This window comes from Anarrhichthys ocellatus, unplaced genomic scaffold (genome assembly GCF_004355925.1).
Source record: "Anarrhichthys ocellatus isolate YVR2014 unplaced genomic scaffold, GSC_Weel_1.0 scaffold62, whole genome shotgun sequence".
Classification (NCBI taxonomy): domain Eukaryota; kingdom Metazoa; phylum Chordata; class Actinopteri; order Perciformes; family Anarhichadidae; genus Anarrhichthys; species Anarrhichthys ocellatus.
This window is the reverse complement of record NW_022280092.1, coordinates 2,057,789-2,081,342: the sequence shown is the minus strand read 5'-3', so window position 1 is coordinate 2,081,342 and position 23,554 is coordinate 2,057,789. Positions and strand designations below refer to the sequence as shown.

Sequence of the window (23,554 nt, the reverse complement as noted above, 5' to 3'; positions counted from 1 at the left end):
TCTCTCTCTCTCTCTCTCTCTCTCTCTCTCTCTCTCTCTCTCTCTCTATCTCTCTATCTCTCTCCCCTTTTCTGTCTCTCCATCTTTTTTTTGTTTGTTGCTGTTTTGCCGGCAGCCAGGCATTGGCCTAGTTTAGCAGTGCAGAAGGTTTGTAAGCATCACCCCCAAACAAAACAATAATAATGCGGAATTAAAGGAGAACAAGGGAAGGTTCGAAATCTATGCATGTACAACCACACATGTATAGATGGACAATTGTATACATGCCTCCATTTAAGTGTCGTGCAGGTGCAGATGTTCATACATACTGTGTAAGTGTATTTTAGAACAAGCATGCACCCCCACCAACACACATACACACTGCTCCTCTTGCATCATTGCATCACGGACAATTTATTCTCTTCAGAGCATATACGTAACATTTGGCTTTGAGGAAAACACACCTTTCCTTTGCTGCTTGCTACTGTATTGTTACTACTTACTGTACACTTAGTACTTTTATAAGAATAAGGAATTGACATAGATTAGCCTCATCATATAGTGAACAAATTCTTTTTGTGACAGACATCAGTGTAAAACATCTTTTGTTTATTGAACTGAGATACAATGAAGTCAGTTGAACTAAATCAGGGGGAGTGAGTAAAGCAGAGAGAAGAAAGGAAGTGTGTTTGGTGTTTAGATTGTTGTGACAATGTGTACAAATCACATTCATGTCTGTTAAATCAAACTTTAAATCTCATAAGCAAGAAAAAAAATAAGGAAAACCCCACATCATCCTTAAAAACTCACCCTAACAATATAAGTGAGGGTTTAACAGAGAACAAAACAGAGAAAAGAAAGAGATCAGTGCATGTTTTCCTTTTTGTATGTGTACTTTTACATATACAAAGCAAGTACATGTGTCACATTTGTCAGCATGTGTCACACGATTGCCTGAATCAGTGTTGGGTTTCAGTTGACCCATGTTATTGTCTGTTGCCGTCAGTATAGGAGGCTGGCCTGCAGGCTACGGTATGAGAAGCCATCCATCTGGGGGACCAGACAGTCATTGCCATCTCCATCATTATTATTAACCATGACTCACCACCGTTGACTCATAGTTGATAAAATGAATCGATACACACTGGGAATAATACTGTAGACTTTATGCCTCAAAACTATTCAGTTGGTGAATTAGAAATAATATAAAATGCAAAAAAAAGAATTCTATTATTTTTCTGCCCTCTGAGATGAAAGATTGAACCATTTGTTTCTGTATTCTAAGCCTTCCCCTTTACACCCAGTATGTTGATAATGTATGATATGGTAAGTGGGACACAATTTTAGGGCTGAACGAAGGTGGAAGGCTTCCGAGTCTATCCTGTATCACACCATTTTCAGGATAAGGGTGATTCCTTAAAGGTATAGTTCGACATTTTGGGAAATATTCTTGCAATATACTACTTCTTTTCCAAGATTTAGATGGCAAAATTGAAATCCCTCTCATGTTTGTATGACGAATATGAAGCTAAGGCCTGCAGCCGGTTAGCTTAGCTTAGCACAACGACGACTCAGAAACCGTCAGCCTTAATTGTACTCCTCTCACCATGTCATACAGTCTGAGCACACTGATCAATCACTCACAAATTAAATACATTTAACTTCAGTTTTTTTTAAATCAGGTTTGTTTTTCTTCGTAAACTGACTGTTTTGTTAGAATGACTCAGCCATCATGTAGAAAATGTTTTGCCTGCAAAGGCACATCCACACTCTATTATAGTCTATATTATTGCGAGTGAAAACCTGTAAAAACGTAGCCAGTAGCAAATTCCCAGCCATCAAGCCGCCCTCAATAAACTGAAAATGGTTAAAATCCTAATGTCTTGATATTATCCTTTATATTACATTGCTTCTTATTATTGTTATTGCACACAACTGAACGACACTAATAAACAGCCCTTTAAGTGAAAAGAGAATTGCATCAAGCAATGCACAGTATAGTGCAGAGAGGCTTAAACATAACTCATTCATCTTCCCATAAGGAGGTCCCTCCTCTGTAAGCTCAGGGCTACCAACATCCCAACATCCTCAACCAGATGGTGACACTGACTATGAGAGGGGTAACCAAGCCCCAAAACATGTTTCTCTGTAACAAACAATTCAAAATGAAGGAAATTAATCAAATATAGAGACATATAGTTGTCATCTTTTATAGACCTTGAAGCATGCAATTCAATGTCTGTGTATCAGAAGAGGGAGAGCATGGGCCATTTTTTTTGTTCTTGTGTTGCAAAGTACAACACTTTGTGTGTGGTTACTCAGAGTAACGATGAGTCGAGAAAGATAAGATAAAGTGCTGTTCCCAGCAATGTCAAATTCAATATTTGATGCAAGAAACTGTCTTGTACTTTCAGTCCCCCCCCCAGCAACGTTGGGTTGGATGTGGTAGTAGTCGTGTCCCACTCAGTAGAGCAGTTTAACCTCACACTTTGTATTCAGCAGGAACTCAGTCGCTATGGTATTGAAGAATTAAAATTTAAACAACAGTTAAATAATACAAGTTATGTTCCACTGGAAGGGGTTTCTTAACATTATACTACCGTCAATAGTCCCAAAAGTAATACAACAAAAGAAAGGTGAGACTACTTGGAAAGAACAAGGTCAAGTTGAGTTGTTCTGTGAAATGTTTCTCACTATTGCTCTCTCTTTGATTTGGAAAATATGACATTTGATCAACATAAACATGATCAATCTATTTAATCCAACTGCCGGGGAGAGTGGGGTTTGACAAGAACATTGCTGAATTTAAGCCATCGTGATTACATTATTTTCCATCCAGTTCTGCTCTCTTCTTATCTTTCTTTCTGTATTTTAATCAGATGAAGGCTGGGAATCAAGCCTCAACGTGGCAGTAAAGCAGTGCTGCTTGAACCCTGTCAGCTTCTCCTCCCCTCTGTGTCCCCCTTCTTTTAATGACATGCATGCACATAAACCATATACAAACAGTGAGGAATCCTCCTTTGTCATTTTGGTCCAGATTTTAGATGTTCCCTTTATTCTCATGTCCCATTCCTGCTTCCTCGGCACCTCCCACCACCCCGACCTCCTCCTTCTTTTTGCGTCAAAGCTTTTTAAATACTGTTGACTAAGGCAAAGATCGGAAATCTGTTTACAGCTATCTCTGAATTCTGCACAATAAAGTGAGTGTGCTTATTATTCTGTGGGATTAGTGCTCCCCGCAGAATCCTTGTCGCTGCTTGGATTCTTTCAGAGCCTTTTGAACGAGATATAACTGTACAACCATTTGCAATAAATGGTTCACTTCCTCAACTCAAGTGCCTCCGACTGAAAACGAGTGATCAGAGAATAGAGAAGGGTTGTAAGACGAGGCGAGAGACATCAGCTCTTTGATTTGTTTGTGCCTCTTAATTTTAATATAACATGGAGTGATACCACAGTGTGCCGTTTGCTGAATGCAATGATAGAGGCATTGAGAGCATCCAATTTTCTAAAACTGCAACCTCGGTAATGTTAGTGGCATATGTTAAACCCGAGGGGCTAAACAAGTCAATCCAATAATTCAGCTCCGCAAATGCTGGAACTGGAAAGGGGAGGTTGTTAAGCTTCTAAAAACAAAGTAAATCTTTTTTTATTTGTTTTGAAAGTACAAACTGCATCCCTGCTCCTTGCTCCCCCCCCCTCTCTCTCTCTCTCTCTCTCTCTCTCTCTCTCTCTCTGAATTTCTTTTTGCAAGGTGGTTTACCTTCCGGCTTGCCGACGGAATTCCTCAACATTGCGAGATGCGATTAGGCATCTAGAATATTTATGACTCGCACATTAATAGTCAGCACTGCACATCGCTCTCCCGGGCGGGTTTGTGGGTCCGCCTTCATGGAAATGCACACATGCACGTGAAAAGTGCATCCTGATGGGCTGTTATATCCAGAAGTAACCTTTTCCTGTTCATCCCAACACGCCATATCATTCCAGCCACGTGTCAGTCACAAAATGAAGATACAGAATGATTTCTGTGGTTACTAAGACCTTTTAGTTCCGGCCCTTCTTTGATTTATGGGGGCAAAACTGATCACGATCCATCCATACATTTTCTAAACTAGTGATCCTGTTGTGGGTCATGAGGAGCTGGATTCGATCCCAGCACACATTGGACAAGAGGAGGGCTACACCCTGGACAGGTTGCCAGTTTATAACAGGGAAGACAAAACTAATCAGCATCTAATGTAAAATTACACATTATGCTCGGCAGTGCATTCACACATCTCAGTGGCAGTGCAGCACCACTCTACCCATATCAAGTCTGCCATGGAGGAGTGTGTGTCAAATGATTACCGCCTCCATCTCTGGGTTGTGAGAATCACCACAGAAAGAGATATGAATACGATTGTGAAGCTGATATTTTGTGAGCACAGCAGTTCGCTGCATGCAGGTTACTGCTGATTCATCATTGCTATTCTTCATCCTGTCTCTTGACACCCCATGTCCCCCCAGTTTATTATCCATTCCCCATTTACTCTTTCCACGCATCCGTCTCTCCTGGCGTGCTTTTGCTCCCTACACCATTCTCATTCTTTTTATCACTCTATTTCAAACTCTAAATGTATTATTTTTCCCCCTCTCCCTCTTCCATGTTTCATGCATCTTCGTTCCCATGCTCCTCTTATATCGAGAAGTGTTTGTGCCTCCGTGCCTCCAGCGTGGATACGTATATTGTTGCTATGACAGAACTGGTGCAAGTGGGTAGGTCGAAGCATAACCGATGCACTGATAGTGGCTAATGTATTGAGCTTTGATCGAGAGTGCGGCTTAACTTATGGTCTCGTATGTGAGAAGCAGTAAATGTTAAACCCACAGCTGCCCCCATAATATATATGCATGTGTGTTTGTGGAGGAAGAGCGGTATTGTAATAGATTTTGAGTGTGTTTGTCAGAGTTCATGTTAGAAACATGAATCTATTAAGTTTCTGGATATGACAAACCTCCTGGACATACTCGCCAAAGGGAAATCAATAGACTTTAAACAATAACCATCAATGCCTTCATACTGCGAGGAAAAGCCATGGCACCATATTACTTTACATAAAACACAGAGCGGTGAGTTATGATCAATAACAGATGTAGAGCTCATGGCTATAGTATGCCCTTTAGTCTTTCTCGACATTTCATTTTAATCAAAATTAAATCTCCCTACATGTACGGATTTTACAACGAAAATGTATACAACTCTATGAGCTTTCTTTTTTTTTGCAAACAAAAAACTATAGTTGCAATATCTCTTGTCTTAAACAGTCACAAATTGGTCAATATACCAAAAAACTTTGGATAAAACAAACATGTCAGCTGATAGAGTGTTTGGCAGGCACCTTACTAACTTAACTCATTCAGGGGAGCACTTCAGCCATTGCCAAAACACCCATGGTGGTTTGTGATAAGCATAAGAACATAAAACAATATGTTACTCTTATCACCAAGGGCTTTTTCATCCCTCAACAGACTAAAATAATGCTGATGGTATTTCGGACTGTAATTATTACTGTGGTATAGGGAGCAAAAATATGCACCTTTATGGGATTCTTATGGGATTCTTATGGGATTAGTGACCAGCACATGGAATATTAAAGTCACCCAAGAAACAAATCCTGTCTGATTGGGACTTTACAACCAGGTCTGTTGAGCTATAATTTAAGCCCCACCCTCTTTCCCAGTTAGCTGTTGTTTGATTTGTTGATCCAGAAAGGTCTTCTTCCCATTCAGTTTCATCATCTCTATTGATTCTGTGGCCATATTGAGACAACTGATATAAATGGGTCATGAAACTCAACCCCCTGCGGCTTACCTTACTGGCTGTTTGTTGATCATATGTAAAGGAATCTTCTCACTTAAACCACAGTGAGCTATATGGTGCCTTATTGGACTTTTCAGTCAATTGATTTCCTTCTGATTACCAGATTGACTTTCTTTGATTTTCTATGTATTTCAGTCTATTGCAGATTATATTATATTATTTATTTTTTTGTTGATTTGAATCTGCAACAGACAAGTTTAATTCTTGCTGCATAATTCACCGCTGCGGTTTTGGAGAGCCAGCAAGAAAGCTTTTGAAAGGCCTTTCCTCACCATAACCCACGCCTGCTGATGCATGCAAATGTTCATGTTTGTTCGGTAGAACATTTTCATCGTTTTCTACCACAGGACGGTGATTCCATTCTGACCTCATCGGAATTATTGCCCAGGCTGCAATCTGACATTTCACTGACCTCAATCACTGAGTTAACCCCTTTACCCTTTGTAGTTCACATCATCCAATTTCTGTTTTCCCCCGTCGCCTGTGTTGCCTGGGTCCAAGCTACATGTCCTGCTTCTCTCCGCTGCTATTACTCAAAACCGGGCAAAACAATCTGCTGCGTTCCACATGGTTGCCATTGATGCTCTTGAGGGTGGACCCCAGCTCTGGGTGGTGTCCACCCTGGTTCTCTACTAGAAACTCTTCAACCACCTCATCATCTCACATGTCCAAGCTTCACCATGCATCCATGTTCCCTGGCCTTGAGCCTGGTCATTTGGGGCAGAAAAATAAACTATGGTAGTAGTGGTGAAGCTGTGGTCAGTAGGGGTGTTTAGGTGCTCCGCTCGATTTAGCCCCAAACCTTTGGGCCTTTTTCTGTCACGCTCCATTGCTTCAGTTCTTCTTTCCTGCGAGGCATCCAGGAAATGGATATGATGTCATGCATGAGCAGCCATAGATGACAGTGGTCTAAAAGTCAAACGTCGACAAACAGATATAGACACAAACACACAGAGAAGGTCAGGAAGGACAGCGAACAAGCGAGACAGGCTTAAAAAAAAGAAAGAAAGAAAGAGGGAAGCTGAAAAGATCTTCTCAAGGCGTACATGACTATGAAGTATGAATTATAGATCAAACCTCGGAGAGGTAGAACACTCTTTCCTCCACTATCCCTTTCATTCCTCTCTGCCTTTTCTCTCTGTGTGCTTGTTCTGCTACCTCGCTCTCCAAAGCTGGGCTTGTTTTGCATCCTGGATCATCCTCATGATAATGTAATGCATCAAAAGTGATTTGTGTTTCAGCATCTGTGACTTTGTCTCTGTTCTTTGCGGCTGTGAAAAATAAGATTGCGGAGGAATCAAAGATCAAACGCAACGTCTCATCGGTTCTGTCTCTGTCTCTGCCCCCTCTCGCTCCTCCCTCGCTCTGCTCTTTCTGCCTTTCCTTTCTCATCTTCCTCATTTATTTATATCTTCCTACATTCTTTTTATCCTACTTGAGCAACAAATAGCTGCTCAAGATATGGGAATAAAGGGTCAGATGGTCCAAACATTAATTTATGTGGATGTATATGTATAGACATTATATGTTGTGGAAGGACACTTGCAAAGAGTGAACAAGCAACATTTTGTTCAGCGTTGCTTTTAGCAGGTTCCCCTTATGGCCACTGAGGAATGATCTGTTCCACTCACACATACTCACGATAAAGCTCTCGGAGGAGCCTCATATGTCTGTAGTTGTGTTTGTCTCATCTCTAAGCCCTGTGTGAAGTGGAGAGGAAAGAGTGTTTTGCTCACAGACCCAACTTCTCCGCACCACACTGACTGTCCTCCGGGGAACTGGCCTGGCCATGGAAGACTGGAACAGGGAAGACTGATGGGGAGAGAGCGATACGGGGAGAGATGAAAAAGAGAAAACTGGAGGAAATTAAGACACCGTAACAAATATCAGGGCTTGTGGAGGGATTGGAGGAGTTGAGAGACAAGAAGAGATAGAGGGAGGGGTAGAGTAGAGAGATCAGGAGAAACATCAGAGGAGGAAGATAAAGAGCAAAAAGCAGGTGCAGACAGAACAAGGACTTTTTGAGATTCTTGTCTACTTTGGTTGTATGTGTCCGGTGGACCTTTTTCACAGCATTCAGTTTGACTCATCATAGTAGGAAAAGCACAGGTGAAAGTGATAACATCAACAATGGCTCAGTTCCAATCAGCATCTCACTTAGCCAGCCTGCACGATACCAGGGCCTCCCCTAAGTGGAATGCAGCCATCGTTAATGTTATTGAATACACCTGTGCTTTTCCTACTATGGAAAAGGTATATTGAGTAATGAGCTGCTGCCTGAGTAAATCAGGCTAATTACACACAGACTGTGAGCACAATTGAATAAAAGGCACACTGCAAATTTGCCCCCATACTCTCATATGCATACATCTGCCTCTTTGTTTTGGCATGTCAGTTCAACGGTTACATATATTATTCACAGGTGACACAATTCACACTGACAGCGTAATTTGCAGCCAGCAGCACAAGGGTTTCCAGTAAATACATTTACATTTGGCCTGACAGTGGCCCGGCTCCCGGTCTCATGTTGGTAATAGAAAAGATACGGATCCTCTCCAATTCCTACACCTGTCTTGGGCAAAGTTTATTGGATGCTGTTCGAATTCAGGGTATTATCGCTGGGGCTATTGAAGCAGAAGAGACACGTTGATTTGATGCGAATGCCAACAGCCTCCTATTATTTTACCATTGGGCTTAATTGCTGCTGTCAATCATAAGTGTGCTTCCATGGCAACAGTGAGGATCAATACTCAACGAGCATGCACGTTGAGTAACCCATATTCTGTGTTATATGAGGGAATGGGTCTGATGAAGTATGATGTGTGTGTGTGTGTGTGTGTAGATTTACACTGTATGGGATGGAAGATCTTGTCCTTCAAAAAAACGAGATGGATTATGTTAAATGTATTTTATGTATAAAAATCACACATTTCTGGCTTAGATATTCTATTAGGCTAAAGTGCAGTTTTTCCAACAAGAGGTTTGGAAAAAACACTGTGAAATGGTTTGTCGGCCTCTGCACTTTAGCTCTGTGTGATCCTCTCAGCAGAATTAATTCTTAGGCCATCACACAGGCATGGAGAAATCCCTCCTTACTCACTCTTTTAATTCTCCCAATGATGTGTACAGATGTATTGTACATGGTTTAGATCTGGGAAAGCTATCTTACAGACCTTTCTTACAGTCAGTGGTTACAGTGTGCCAATAAATGATGTTCAATGTTTAATTAACTCCTGTTGTATCACTTGTTAGTAACTCCATTTCTGTCCTCTTTTATGGCAGTAATTTAAAAACACGATGAGGCTTATGATGAAAGGAGGATTTGTTTTATCGGATGTATTTCTGGATAAGTAGGGCAGTCAGACACCTGCAGCTACCCTTGTGCCACCTGTTCACCTGTTACTTCTGCTGCTGTGACCTACTCACATTAGAAGTCAGTATTTACTCCACAAATGCTGGTCGGTAAAAATAGCTGCCATGAAAAGAAGCTTCATAATGTGAATAAAAGAGCTTATTATCGTGTCAAAAATGCAGACAAAAATGTTTTACGTGAAGATATTTTTGTATAAAAATACAAAAACAATTTGCTTGCATGCATATAATTGAAGTCTGAACTTGCATGGACACATTAAAGACAAATATATCTCCTCATTTTACAAATCTTACAACGCAGCAGCAGTGAAGGAAAAAGTTTGATCCGTCCTACATCTTCACAGTTACAAATGGTTATGAGTCATGCTCTTTCCCTTTGAGACAGGTGTTCTGCATGTCCCACATTCCTAATTATATAATCATATCCCCAAACGAGCATACACACAGACCTACTGTGCTTCCTGCCTCACTCATGTGAACCCTCTGGGTTTCCCTATGTGGAGCACCAAATGAGATCATGTCTCATGTCGAGGGGATTAGCCTCAGACAACAGAGCCAGAGCTATCAATTGCCAGGGAGTGTCCCAATACATGCGTGTGTAGAGCTGTATAGAGACTAGAACAGGAATAGTAAAATCTATAACGTGTGCAGATAGTATGTGCCCATGTCGGGGTAAAGATTTAAAATCGTGTCCCAGCTAAACTAGCAAATGTATTTTATTGCTCATAGACGTGCTGCTCACATCTGCCCTTAACAGCTAAAAAGAGAACAACTATTTGAAATTTGCCCGATTGTTTAGCCAAGAAAAATCAACCATGATTGGGATGCTTGTTGTGCTATGGCTTATAGCACAAAGCTGACTAAGTGGTCCTTTCAGCACAGTGAGGGACACATTTGTGTTCAAAGCAAATAGATTACTAAACACAGCTGAAGCTGGCGTGAGTGATTGAACCTCATGCTTCTTTATATCAATCTGTCGAACTCATTGACAAACAAATGTGTTTTATCTCCTTTGATCTGTTTCTGCCTAATAACAGGGGACAGGTAACCTAGCAGGTAGATTGTTCTTTACAATAGTGTGCCATTTGACACATGCTTAAAGTATTACAACTGTCTGTAGTAATAAGAAGATTGAAACAGAGGATGGACCTGATTCTCTGCTGGCCCCTCGGGGGAGCGTGCACCGGAATAGACTGGAATGAGTTCAATTCTCTCTCGGAATTAGAAAGAAGTCTGAATTTGGAGCACGAGTAAGAAATCTAGCCTGTTCCTCTGAGAAGGAGAGGTTTTCTTTGTTGTTTTCATGGAATGATGATGGAAATCGAGAGAATGTAAACCAGAGGGAATGTGGGCTGAAAGACGGAAGATGAGAGAGTGCTACACATAGATGGACAAAATGTATCATATCATAAATAGCATAGCATTCTTGTGCTGTTCAGAAGCCATCTTGATAGCTTTAGCTCGTATGTCTCTACAAGTATATCTTAGCATACATGAGTACTCCTAAATTAGGACATGCATGTGTTTGAGTGCGTATACGTCTGTCTGAGGCCATGTGTGCATTTCAGTGGGCATGTTTGTGTAATGTGTGTGTAATTGTAAGTATGTTTCCCCCAGCTGCTGAGCCGGCAGGAGGACAATGTCTGTCATGATGCAACAGGCAGCTAATCCTCTCCTTATGTAAACGTTTGACTGCTATTCAAATGACATGCAGATGGGATAGAGAGCTTAGGTTTTGGCAGGGTAGTGTCATAACAAGGAATGTCTGTGGAGACAATGTGCTGTCAGCTTTTGGGTGATTAATGCTGCACTTTGCTTTTAAAAAGAAGTTATGGTCCCCTGAGGACTGCGGAGAGATTGGCAGGAGTGTGCATGTAGGTATCAGCCAAAGCTTGATGACCTCATAGCCTTACTAGGTGGGGGACCAAGGGGGGGGGGGGGGGGGGGGGATGACTAAGTGCAGATGCAGCAGACTAAAAGGGGAGCTGTTGGGGCAATGTAGCATGTGTATATTAACATAATGAGAAAGAACACCAGCGGAGGAAAAAGTGTGGAACAAGCCTTGAAGAAAATTGAGATTGATTTTGGGATGCCTGCAGGTTCCATGAAGAGAATAATTCTAAGACAATGAAATGTTACAGGAATTTGGTGGAGTCTCAAGTCATTTAACATTCATTTAGATTCAAGATTCAAAATTGTTTATTCGTGCATCCTTCAGTACATTCGTGCAAAAAGTGCAGACAATAGAGGAAAAGTACAGGCAATATATATATTTTTATAAATTGTCTTTTACAGAAAAATATCTTTTTTTGTATTCTCCTCCACAGATTTTCCGTTATTCCAAGGATCCATCCATTTGACTGAGTCACAGCTGATGCCAAAGGAGAGGCTATGAAGATGAGCTGTGTCGCTCCGCATTGCAGCCCTACAAGATATGACATAACATGGGTCCCCTGCTAATAACCATGATGACCATAAAGCTGTGACTGCAATTGTGAAGCCTTCACCCCTTTTTCAGCACCCAACCCAGACCCTACTCCTCTTTGGAAACCCTTCCTAGCAACTGTTGTTGCTTCCCTTTCTCCTGCAAACACGACCTCCTTTCCTGCCTGCACCAACGTTAATAGTTATAGCTTTCCCTCTTTCTGACTGCATCATGCAGGGTGCTTCTACCACCTCCACTCTACTATTTCTTATGCTCCCTTCCCTTCTATTTTTCTCCTTCTTTCCCCAAATGATCAATGGGGACTGCTGGCTCATTGAGGGGGACAAAGGCTATGTTTGGCTGGCTATCTGCAGTCAGAACCAGCCGCCGTACGAGACTATCCCGCAGCACATCAACAACACTGTCCATGACTTGAGATTGAATGAGAACAAGCTGAAAGCTGTGCTCTTCAGCTCCATGTATCGCTTCACCAACCTGACTGACCTCAACCTCACCAAGAATGAAATCAGCTATGTTGAGGATGGAGCCTTTGCAGGACAAGCCAACCTACAGGTGAAAGGGGAATGGATGATAACAGCTTTGAGCTTAACACAAGAATGTAGTTCACAAAGCATTAGACCTTAGACAAGGACTCTCTAGGAAAATTAAATGTTTTATTCTTTAACATGTCATTGAGGTATGTTTCAGTGGATTTAATTTGATATTGAGTAGCACTTTATTGTCTCGAAATCTTTGCTTAATGCCTTAAAAATGCATTAGAGGGAGACCATAATGAATTGATAATGAACTCTGTTATAGGAAATGCTGCAGCATGATTGAATCTCATTTATTAAGTCAGATTCAAATTTTATTATAAGTATAAATTACAAATTATGAGTAAAACTAGGCCCGCAATATCAAAAGAAAAAAATGCCCAAATGCTTCTTCTGTGTTTTTCTCAGGTTCTTCAGCTGGGCTACAACAAGTTGACAAACTTAACTGAGGGTATGATGAGAGGGCTCGGCCGCATGCAATGCCTCTTTCTCCAGCACAACCTCATTGAGGTTATTGCCAGCAATGCATTCTGGGAGTGCCCCGGTCTCAGCAGCATTGACCTGTCATCCAACAAACTTGGCCGCATTGACCCATCCACATTCACAGTTCTCAGCCGGCTGATGGTGTGTGAACTGGCAGCAAATCCATTCCATTGCGGCTGTGATCTTTACAGCTTCCTCACCTGGTTGGATTCCTTCAACAATGTAACACACACCTACGATCGCCTCCAGTGTGAGACGCCCCGGGAGATGTTTGGCTACCCCTTACTAATCGCTGCTGGCCATGCTGGTCGGAATGCGAAAAGCATTTTGTACCATCACTGCCGAGATGGAGTGATGATTCCAGGAATGACCTCTCTCCCACCAGATCTGGATGGTCCTTCCGGGATGGGACCAGAGATGTTTGGTGGTGGGCCGTACAACCAGTCCACCACCTCTTCCTCATCAACTGAACACAGCTTCATTCCCAGCATCAAGCTCCATCATTTCTCTTTGTCATCAGCCTCTCTCCTTGTGCAGATTCCAAATCCTTTCAGCAAAATGTATATTCTAACACAATACAACCACACATTTGTGTCTGACGTCATGAATTTGAAACACAAGAAGGAGATGATCACCCTCAACAAGCTCAAGCCACACACCAATTACACCTTCTGTGTAGCATCCATCCGGAACTCTCAACGTTACAACCACACCTGCCTCCAGTTTTCCACTCGGGCTCAAGATCTAGATGACATGCTCCCCACACCTTCCACCACTACTCACTACATAATGACCATTGTCGGTTGCCTTTTTGGCATGCTCATTATTTTAGGCTTTGTCTACTATTGTCTACGTAAGAAACGGATGCATGATGAGAAGAGGAAGTCCATCTGCGTCAAAAAAACTATATTGGAAATGCGATATGGACCAGAAGTGGCGGCAGCAGTGGCAAACGATCCATTGGCAGTCCACAAGCTTCAGGAGCAGTCCAGAGAGCATCACCAGTATCAGCACCACCATGGAGGCAAACTTCCCATGTCCGCATCCTCGAGTTCGGGCATGCTCCACTCAGCCAACACCAGTTCCTCGAGACTTTCATCTATCCCGCAAGTGGAAAAGATGGCCACTGCCTTTTCAGAGGCCATGGCTACAAGTAAAGGAAACTATATGGATATCAGAACTGGAGGGGCGGGGATGGAAAGGGTGGGAGATGGTGGGCATGGAGGGATGGACTTGAGGGACGATGATGGAACTGATATTGGGGATGACTCCGATGATGACGGACATGGCTCAGCATCGGAGATTTCCACCATTGCCATGGAGGTGGACAAGGTTAACCAGATCATTAACAACTGCATTGATGCACTCAAACTGGATGCAGCAGCAGTTGCTGCTTCAGGGGCCTGTACTAACTCTACAGCCTGCTCCAATCCCACCTCCCCTCCTCCCACGAGCACGTCCTCCCTTACTCGTGGCCTAATCCCACTCTCCCAAGGGGTGACAGAGACGTGCCAAGTCATTGCTCCCAACAAAATACCCCCTCCGCCTCCACTCCCTGCCTTGAATGCTCCTCTCTCTGAGCGCCCAGGGATCAGTGGCGGTGGCTTTGTCATCTCTCCCCCCTACAGGCCCCCCCCACCAGCCACTGCTGTACGTCCCATTCAGCGGCAAATGAGTGCAGATGCAGCTGTGGTTATTGTAAATGCTGTGAAGAAACAGTGCAGCACCACGTCTTGTGGCTCTATGGGTCGGGACAGGGACCGCGGAGGAGCTAGGGTGTATAGCCTGGATGTTCCTGAGCCTCGGAGCCCAGATGCCTGTAATCAACAACAGCAGCAGTACCCAGACAGGGCCAGTCCTGTGGGCTGTGGGGAGCCCCTGGAGAGGCTGCCTTTAGTGAGGAGTGGGAGCTACTGTGGAGGGGGTGGTGGTGGTTGCGACAGTGGTGGTGTTGGTGCCCAACATCAGGACAGCCAGAAGCAACACCACTACCATCAACAGCAGCAATTACAACAACTACAACAACAACAACAACAACAACAACAACAGCAGCAGCAGCAGCAGCAGCAGCAGCAGCAGCAGCAGCAGCAGCAGCAGCAGCAACTGGAGGTGCAGCAGGACTACCACTGCTCGGAGCACCGCCACTCCGTCCCAGCTCTATATTATGAAGGCTCCCACCAAGGTTCCCCAGCCCAGAAGGTTTCCTTCCTGAAGCCCCTGACGCGCTCTCGCAGGGATGCAGCATCTTACTCCCAGCTTTCGCCTGCCCGCCACCATTCCAGTTACTCTGGCTACTCCTCCAGCCCTGAGTACTCCTCTGAGAGCTCACTGCGGATCTGGGAGCGCTTTCGTCCCTACCGGAAAGGCCAGCGCGATGAGGCCTGTTATGTGACGGCCGGAAATGCCCTTAGAAAAAAGGTGCAGTTCGCTAAAGGCGAGGACCTGCATGACATCCTTGATTACTGGAAGGGGGTGTCAGCACAGCAGAAGCTGTGACTGGGAGACCAGAGATAGGCTTTTTGGGAAAAAGAGTTTTGGAGACTATTTCCTGTTAGGCCTGTGGGCCAGAGAAACGATTTGAAGATCACGGGGAGAAAAATCGAGGACAAAATTTTGCCTTTGGGTTTTTTTGTTTTTTGGCATGCTAGGTGTATAGAATATTGTGCTAAAGCAAGGACTGCGAAACTGTGCCTGGGATATGAGCGTCATAATGGTGTTTTATTTGACACGTCATTGTAGCACCATTTCTGGATAATTCTCATTTAGTGTTTATGTTTTTTATTTACAGTATAGCACAGGCAGCAGATGCCAACTGTGTAATTTAGTACTGTTTGAGTGATCATGTTTTGTGATCATATAAACCGTCTTTATCAGTGCCATGTTTTCATCTATGGGTAATCAAAGCAAGTAGATACTGATATCCTTCATTTGAAGCTTGTGTGATCCAATATCTTGTTTCCTATTTGGTATTGGGTGCTCTTGACTATGCTAAGACTAACTGAAGGGAGACTGACGGGTGAGATCTATGCTCTGTTTCAAGTGACAACATACCGTTTAGAGAACAGAGTTGTCAAATGCAGAACCTATCTCTCTTCCATGATGTCATTCATGCAGCTGAGGTATTTGCATGTCAATAACGTCTGTCACAGCAAGAAAAGAAAATCTGGAAAGAAGTGAACAAATGAACAATGAGTATACAGTCAAGTGGGCTTGAAGGTCCAGCAGCATAAGGAAATCATGAGAGAACGATTAAAGTAAAATAGTGCTGCGATTGCACCCTGAAGTGTTCAACACATCTTTTCAACTAACACTCTTGCATGTTCAATGAGTGATGTAAAGAATGTTGTCCAAGCATTAACCCAAGTAAATATCAGAAATGTGAACGTAATTTGAAGGAGTACACGGGGCAAAATATTGCTCCTTTATGAAGGTAATTAGATGCTACTTACGTGTACAATAGGGAAATAAGCTCCCATTACAAAAAGGCACGACCCATATCTGACAAGAGAACCAAGATAATTTGAAAGCAAGAGGGGGTATAAAAGAAAAAGCAAGCAAGGATATAAGTCATTTTTCTGCAGCCACTGTGAATGTAAGTAGATTACAAGCAGGTTATGGGGAAATCTCTTTATATCATTCAACGTGAGCACCACGGTACATTCCAAAACCTTTCTCCAACATTAAAACGGAACGAGGCACAGAGGGAAAGGACACTTCTAATTACTGCCAACATGTCTGTTCTGTTCTGGAAATTGATGCTATTGTTGTCTATTGATAACCTAATTAGCCAAATCGTGACAGGCATGTTTGCTTGCACTTTACGCCTCATGGTTATGTGTGTGTGTGTGGCTGTGTGGTACACAGTGGTCAGTGTAAGTGGGTGTTGGCATGCCTTGTCAGATTATATTGTATGTGCCCAATTTGACTTTAATTAATAGCTGTCATATCTTGCCAATTGGCTGGTTGTTTGAGTCTAAACGATACTAGATTATTAATGGCATGGACAAATGTACAAGTATCAACAATGTTCGTTGTATTTGCCCAGACATACATCACATGACCGTGATGCTATACCACAGTAGTGCAGTGCCTCTTGCTAACACAGCCATGATCCAATCTCCATCGTTGTATAGTATTATACATCCACCTGGCTTTTTCTATTCAAATGATCTACTCGTGATTTTCCTAAACGATAATGTCATTGCCCGGCATTCTGGCAAAAGGCTTCCTGCTTACCCAAAGTGCTGTGCAGCCTTTACATTTTTTTGCATAATCAGCTAACATACACAATCTGAGACCCTAAAAATGTGAAAACTGAATCAGTGTTCCTTGCTCCACATTTTTTTGTTCAGGGTTATATTCCAGAGAAAATGAGACATGGTGACAAATTTAATTTGGGAACATTTTTATCTTTCTTTCGATCCTCACTTCTTTTCTGTGTATGATGTTGAGTTGGCGCACCTCCCACTGCCTTCCCTGCTCTCACAGCTCCAATGGGTTATGGGTGCAGCATGAGACATGAACATGTCCTGTTGCATTTTATTAAATGACAAAAGTGAGAAATTGCCTTTCTTGCAGGGAGGGCTTCGGGTTGTGCAACACACATCAACACTTCTTTTCCTCTTTCTCAGAGCAGTTGATTTTTTTTTGCATGCACTGTGCATACGGTGTGCAAATATGAGAGGGTTGTGTTTCATGCCTCGGACATATTCTCCGTGTTTAGTCGCACGAGGCAGTTCCATTCAAACTACAATTGAGAGTCTGTGCCGGTCTGGCTCTCCACACGTGCGCATTTCCTGATCCTTCCTTCATTCCAGTTGGTAGAGTTTTAATGCACCATAAAGAAGTTTACCAGGAGTTCAACGGCATTCGGCTGTCTTTGTATTTCTTGAAAGGTCTGTTTGTTTAAATGTGGGTAATGGCAAAACTCCTTGCAAAAACTCTTAAAAACAAGCATCTCATTTTATTATCTTCTTCTTGGCAAATTAGCTAGAAGTGCTCAGCCACCAACTGGACTGGAGTGTGGAAACAAAACTGGAGCATGCACCGTCTGCGCACATGCTATTCATACAGTCCATGCGGTCACAACTTTCTGACTGCATGCAGATGTTCACATAGGGTCCGCATGGACCCCAACGGACATGGGTGGATGACGGTATTTACATCACGCATGCCAAAGCGGACCCATGCAGAAAGTATGAATTGACCTTATTGGTATCTCCATATTGATCTGTGTGTTTCCTCCTCCCTCTTTGTTTTCAGTTATCTCCGTCTCATTTTCCTTGTTTTATAAAGATGTTTGCATACAGTCAGGGTCAATTACCCTTGGAGACAGTGTTCTCCTGTGAATGGACCGCATTAATTCAGCAGCCTCACTGTCACCATTTAGTAAAAGCTGGGATGCACCTCCTCTCCTTCCGTATATGATAAAGCACCATGTGATGAACGTACAGCCTTGGAAATGTCTCCCGCTGATCTCTTGTTAGCTGATATGAGACGTTTTCCAAAGATTTTCTTTGCTGGTACGTTCTGTAAGAGTACCTGATCCCGCAGAAGGAACGTGGTGTGTTTAACTCCCCAGATCATCAACTGCCATAACAAGTTTACAGAAATAGACACTGAGGATAAGTGTAACAGCAGTAATATTGGGATTGCGCATCATTTCAGTTGCCATTCATGTTTATCTATCTGACAAGATGTAATGTGACAGAAAATCCTGATTATTACTGTTTTCATGGATGATTTTTTAACTCGTACATTCTCTATTTCAACACTTCACACACCATTGTGTTTTTCAGGAGATAGATTTTCAGGGGGACGGATGTATGTTCAAGTGCTCTTCTGCTCAAATTTCATTCACACATTTGTTTGAATGAAATTCTAATGATGATACAGCATTACTGGCGAATCGGAGAACATCGTCAGTGCTGGTGGGAGAAGGGCCAATCTTTCTAATGATTTGTATACACAGTGTTTTCACCACGACTCAAATGAGTGCTATTGTTGAGGGGATATTGAGTTTCTCAGCATTAGTAATTACTTGAAAGCCTGCTACCGAAATAACCACGAGATAAGATGTCGTGTAAGATGGAAATGAAGACTGCTTTACACAAAATACACATTTGTTTATATCTACAATTTTAACTTTTGAAAAAAACCAGCTGAATTATTAAAATCTCAAGCAGTATCAGACATATTTACCCAGTAGCCATGTCATTTCTTCAGGTTTTTTTTGTCCCACAAAGCCAGCACCAAACAAAAACCTTCTCTTCCTTCTCATGCTGCTCATATCCTCGTTGAACCCCTGGAGGGTGGCTCACACACTGATCAATGGTCCTTTTTGTAGCACCCTCCTTGTTGTTTGTCTCAGAGCCACAGGAAAGCCAGACGTGAGAAAGCCATCTAATGTGCTATTAATGTTTAATCCTCTTTTTGTGGGAGTCTGGCTTCGGTCTCTTCCCTTATCTGTGCATACCGCCAGAAGATCACAGATGCTTTCAATTTCTAGTTAACATGTTAATCCTTTGATGCTCTCTGATATTTAAAGCTTGGCCCATTTAAACTAAACTCCAGTTTCTTAAATAATGAATCAGAGCTAAAAATTGGGTGTGGGTTTACATCTAATCACTTTCTAAATGACTAAAGGAGTTAAATGCTTCTGTTATCAAAGACCAGAGTAAAAGGCTTCAGTCCTCCCTCGACACGGTTCACTTTTTACCCGTGTGATCCGCCATTGCTTTTATGAGCGATCATCACCGTTTGGGGGGTAATATGAGGCTGCAATACTAATCACAGACAGAAAAATCTGTGTAGTCATTCTTTTGCTTGATCATTTACTGGATCATCTTCTCACGAAGCAGAAGAAAAAATAAACACAAATCTGTGCATGCACAAAACACACACACACACACTCAAGAGTGTGAGAAAACTGGGAAATAAAAAAGTGAGTCAGAATGAGTCACAGCCTAACTCAACTAAAATCACTCTTTTCCTGAAAGGCAGGTAATGGGCAAGGTCTTCAAAGAGAGGAGAGCACTAAGAGAGGGGTTTTGGGCTAAATGCAGGCAGACATAAAAGATGTGGCAGCATGGCTGCACTAAAACTTACCATGCATGATTCATTGTGCTGCTGCAAATGAACCATTACAAACACACACACACACACACACATAACAGGAGCATATTGTGGGAACAACAAAATATTCACAAACTTCGGCATTTCTGACAACTGAAAGCAGCTTCTCTAAAGCCTTAAATGAGGACAGCTTCATTTCCACTTGCTTTCAAGGCAGGTGACAGACAGGTATTACTGTGACACTGACAGTGGGCCACAAATCCTTTCAATTGGTATCTTCAGACCTTTTGTCCAACAGTCTATTAAGTCCATTAGCTTACTGTGTGGGAGATTAGCCTGAGTGGATAATGTGACAAATTTGATAAATGGGAAACTGTACTGTGTCCCCCCCCCTCATGATAGCCACAGAAGACATACAAATTAAACGCATGCCATTTTTGGAAATGTAACGCTGATGTGAAATTGTATTTATCTAAAGACTGAAGAAGAAGTCATTTGAGAGAAATGAAATATGTCTTGGCGTGACTGATTTCTTGGTCACTCTTTTAATGAGGCAGCTCTGACAGGCTGAGCTACTGCCAACGCTGCCTTTTCAACTGCCAAGCACCACTCTAAGTAAGAGTTTATGTTGAAAGCATTCCCTGACTTCGTCACAATGTAGCAGGCTACACATGTTCAACTCATCTCTAATTTAACAACCGTGCTGGTGAAATACTCGTGAGCTATTTTAAGCTTAAAAAAAACACACACAGGGATGGATTTTGGACTTCTTTGTTCGCGTTTAAAAAGGTGGAGAGACATCTTATAATTCTGAACAAAAAGTATTCTGAGCAGAAGAGCATTTGTATTGTAAGCCAAATAAAGGTTTGCCACATTATGGACCCTTTTTTCAACACTTTTTACACACACACGCACACAAAAATAACATGTTTATTTACACTTATGCATTAACTCTGCAAGGTTCAGTTTCCAAAGACGGATAAAGGACTTAAAGAATCTGTGAAATATCTGTGAATTTTGTACACTAGATAAAAGATTTAAAAAAAATACTAAGGTTTAAAAAAAAAAAAAAATGCTTCTGTGGATGTTTTATACTCAGCCTGATCTCTTGATATGTCTGTGTTTCTCTATTTTCAGTTGGCCGTTTGTCTTTGTTTATTTTTTTTAGGTTTTTCTTTGGTGGGTCGGGTGGGTTGGTTATCGGGAACCAAGGGATGGACTTTTAGTACTTGCAATGATATGTGTCATAAAGGTTTAAAAACAGAGAACGCTTAACATAGTGTACTACATAAAAGAAAAGTTGTTATATTTGCATGACTCCCTGTATTTTTTTGAGAGACAAAAATATATTGTTGTGTACAATGAGTGGACGTACATTGAAAACAAAAACTGTAGGGGCTGAAATACAGTTGTGTCAAGTACCTTTGATTTTAACATTTAGGTTTTAGCTGTTTTTTTTATTCTCTGTGACGTTTTCTATTTACATTCTTACCCATTGGTTTTCATTTGGGGTACTTGTATGATGTACTGACACTGCAGTTACCATTACTACTCTTTTTTGCCACAGGCTGTTGGAGTGTGCAGCACAAAAATGTCTGAGGCTAGTGGGTGTTTACATCCATCTGTTATGAGAAAACTGCACTCTGTTCTTCGTGGTTGCAACGATTATTTTCCATGGCAGACATGCAAAGCTATCTTCTTTGGCTTGAGGCGCGGCCCTGTCACAGTTCGTGGTTGTATCTTTAACTCAGCCGCCTCCTCTGTGGAAAAGAAAAAAAAGGAAAAAAGTTTTTACATAATATGTGACAATATATGTTCAAAGAAGAGTGAGTGACGCAAGCGCACACACACACACTGCAGATTGTCTAATGGTTTTTAACATAATCCCAATCGGAAGTCACTGGCAAATCAATGCAGCATCAGCAGCTTCTCCCTCAGCCTCAGCCCACTCGCTGTGAGCTAAATCAGTGACTCTTCTGCTCTCACTGCCTGCTGGTTTCCTAACTTGTTAATTTAATTCATCTTACATCCAGCCAGTTGTAAATCAGTCTTTTATCATTTTTATTATGCACTGTATTATACACTCTGTCTTCTGCTGAATAGCTTTTTGTGTGCACAGAAAAGACTGCAACTCGACTTGATTAAAAAAGACTAGATAGCTGCGCCGCTGTAGAAACTAAGACAATATGTCACGTCTAAATGGGAAGTCCTTATAAACATGAATATAGTCTGTACAGGAGCGTTTCAAAAAACATCTGATATGCATCTGTTTTTAGAAGAAAAAAGTGAAGTATAATTGGTTCTAGTAGAGCCTTTAAAGTGTCAGGAGCCCGTCATTCTCATCAATGTTAATGTTTTCTGTGCGCACAGATAGCAGATAGCTGGGCATCCATTGCTATTCCGAACACACAGTCCGGTGCTGGGGTATACTCGGCAAGTCAGAATGATTGGCCTTGTCAGTGGCAGAGATTGAAAACTCAGCGGCCCCCAAAAAATGTCTGTCAGTTGACAGAGAGAAGGCAGGGGAGAGAGGGTTCGTCCTCGACTCTTTGAGGAAATTAAATGTCTCTGGGTTGATTGGTTCAAACGTTAACAGTGTCTTGGCCTTGCAGCAAGAAAAGTACACATGATGCAGAAACAGTTACTTTTAAATGATGCAGAACTAAATCCAACTAATATTCAGTAAGGATTAGGGATATAAACCTGCTCAGTCAGTATTGATTTGACTTCTACTGAGCTCTAATTCCTTTGAGTTTAGGGATACAATTGCCCAATCTGACATCCCACAAAGCTACAATATGCAATGGGTTTCAGCGGCAGAACCGTTGCATTCCTTTTGCTGTAGTCTCATATTTTACATTCCTTTTAGTGGCATATTCTCTACCTTTTGCAAAAGCATGTTTTTTTTATTCATTTTTCCAACACTCACGAGGAACTGTGAGAAGAGGCGTTTCACTGTTTTACAGGTTGTATCAGCTGAAATGAGCTTTAAATACTATAAATAACCCCTTAAAAAGTTACAGCACAACCATCTAATATACGGTGTGTAATCACTGAAGTGTGAAAGTAGAGCCACCATCTGAGTGACCCCTACAAGGCCAAGATCAATATCATGTAATTTTAGTTCCTATCCTGCCATTTATGTCACATTTGTGTCAGTATAGGGATCTTGCCAAGTTGACATGGTCAAAAGTCTTCTATTGGAATCTAATGTGACTCTCCCCTCTGGTTTCAACTCTACTCACTGGTGTTTAGTGACCAAAAGGGAAAGACCAAAACAAAGGTTTGGATAATGGGAACAATTCTTGGCTTTTTTTCTTTCTTTAATTATCTGTTGCTGATATTGACATTTTTTTCCCTTTGCGATTTCTGTACAAAAGATCTATTTCTATATTTGCAATAAATTTGTAATTAAAAATGAAAAACGTGTACAAAGTCTCTTTGATTCACTGGAATTTTATTTTAATTTGTATTATAAAGTTGTCACTCGGGATTCACTAATTTGTTAAGATATGCGTGTGGTGTGTACGACTACATACTGTATTTATACTTTATGAACACAATTAAAATATTCATGCACTGAGGGCTGCAAAGCACCTGGACTGTCTATTGTGAGAGATTGTGGGATTTCCCGTACCAACACACACACACACACCACTGGCCACTTGTTCTCTCCATTAAAGCCTCTCAGTGTTTTGAGGGCCCTGCTACACAGGCACAGATGGGTACTCAAAGAGGGTGGGAAAAAAAAAGCTCAACTTGATGACTCATGAAAATGACAAACACGTCCACCTCAGTCGCGGT

At 42.0% G+C, this 23,554-nt stretch overlaps 1 protein-coding gene across 2 annotated transcripts in view; it reads left to right on the top strand.

The window, feature by feature from the left end:
* The window catches only part of elfn2b (extracellular leucine-rich repeat and fibronectin type III domain containing 2b), a 58,783-nt gene extending 35,608 nt beyond the window's left edge, over window positions 1–23,175 (top strand). For both annotated transcript variants that reach the window (XM_031872101.1, XM_031872102.1), the window contains 2 exons: window positions 11,542–12,212; window positions 12,602–23,175. In XM_031872101.1, the coding sequence (XP_031727961.1) occupies window positions 11,871–12,212; window positions 12,602–15,172 (2,913 nt within the window). In that variant the 5' untranslated portion in view covers window positions 11,542–11,870 and the 3' untranslated portion in view covers window positions 15,173–23,175. The remainder of the gene's footprint in view (window positions 1–11,541; window positions 12,213–12,601) is intronic.
* Window positions 23,176–23,554: the final 379 nt, after the last annotated feature.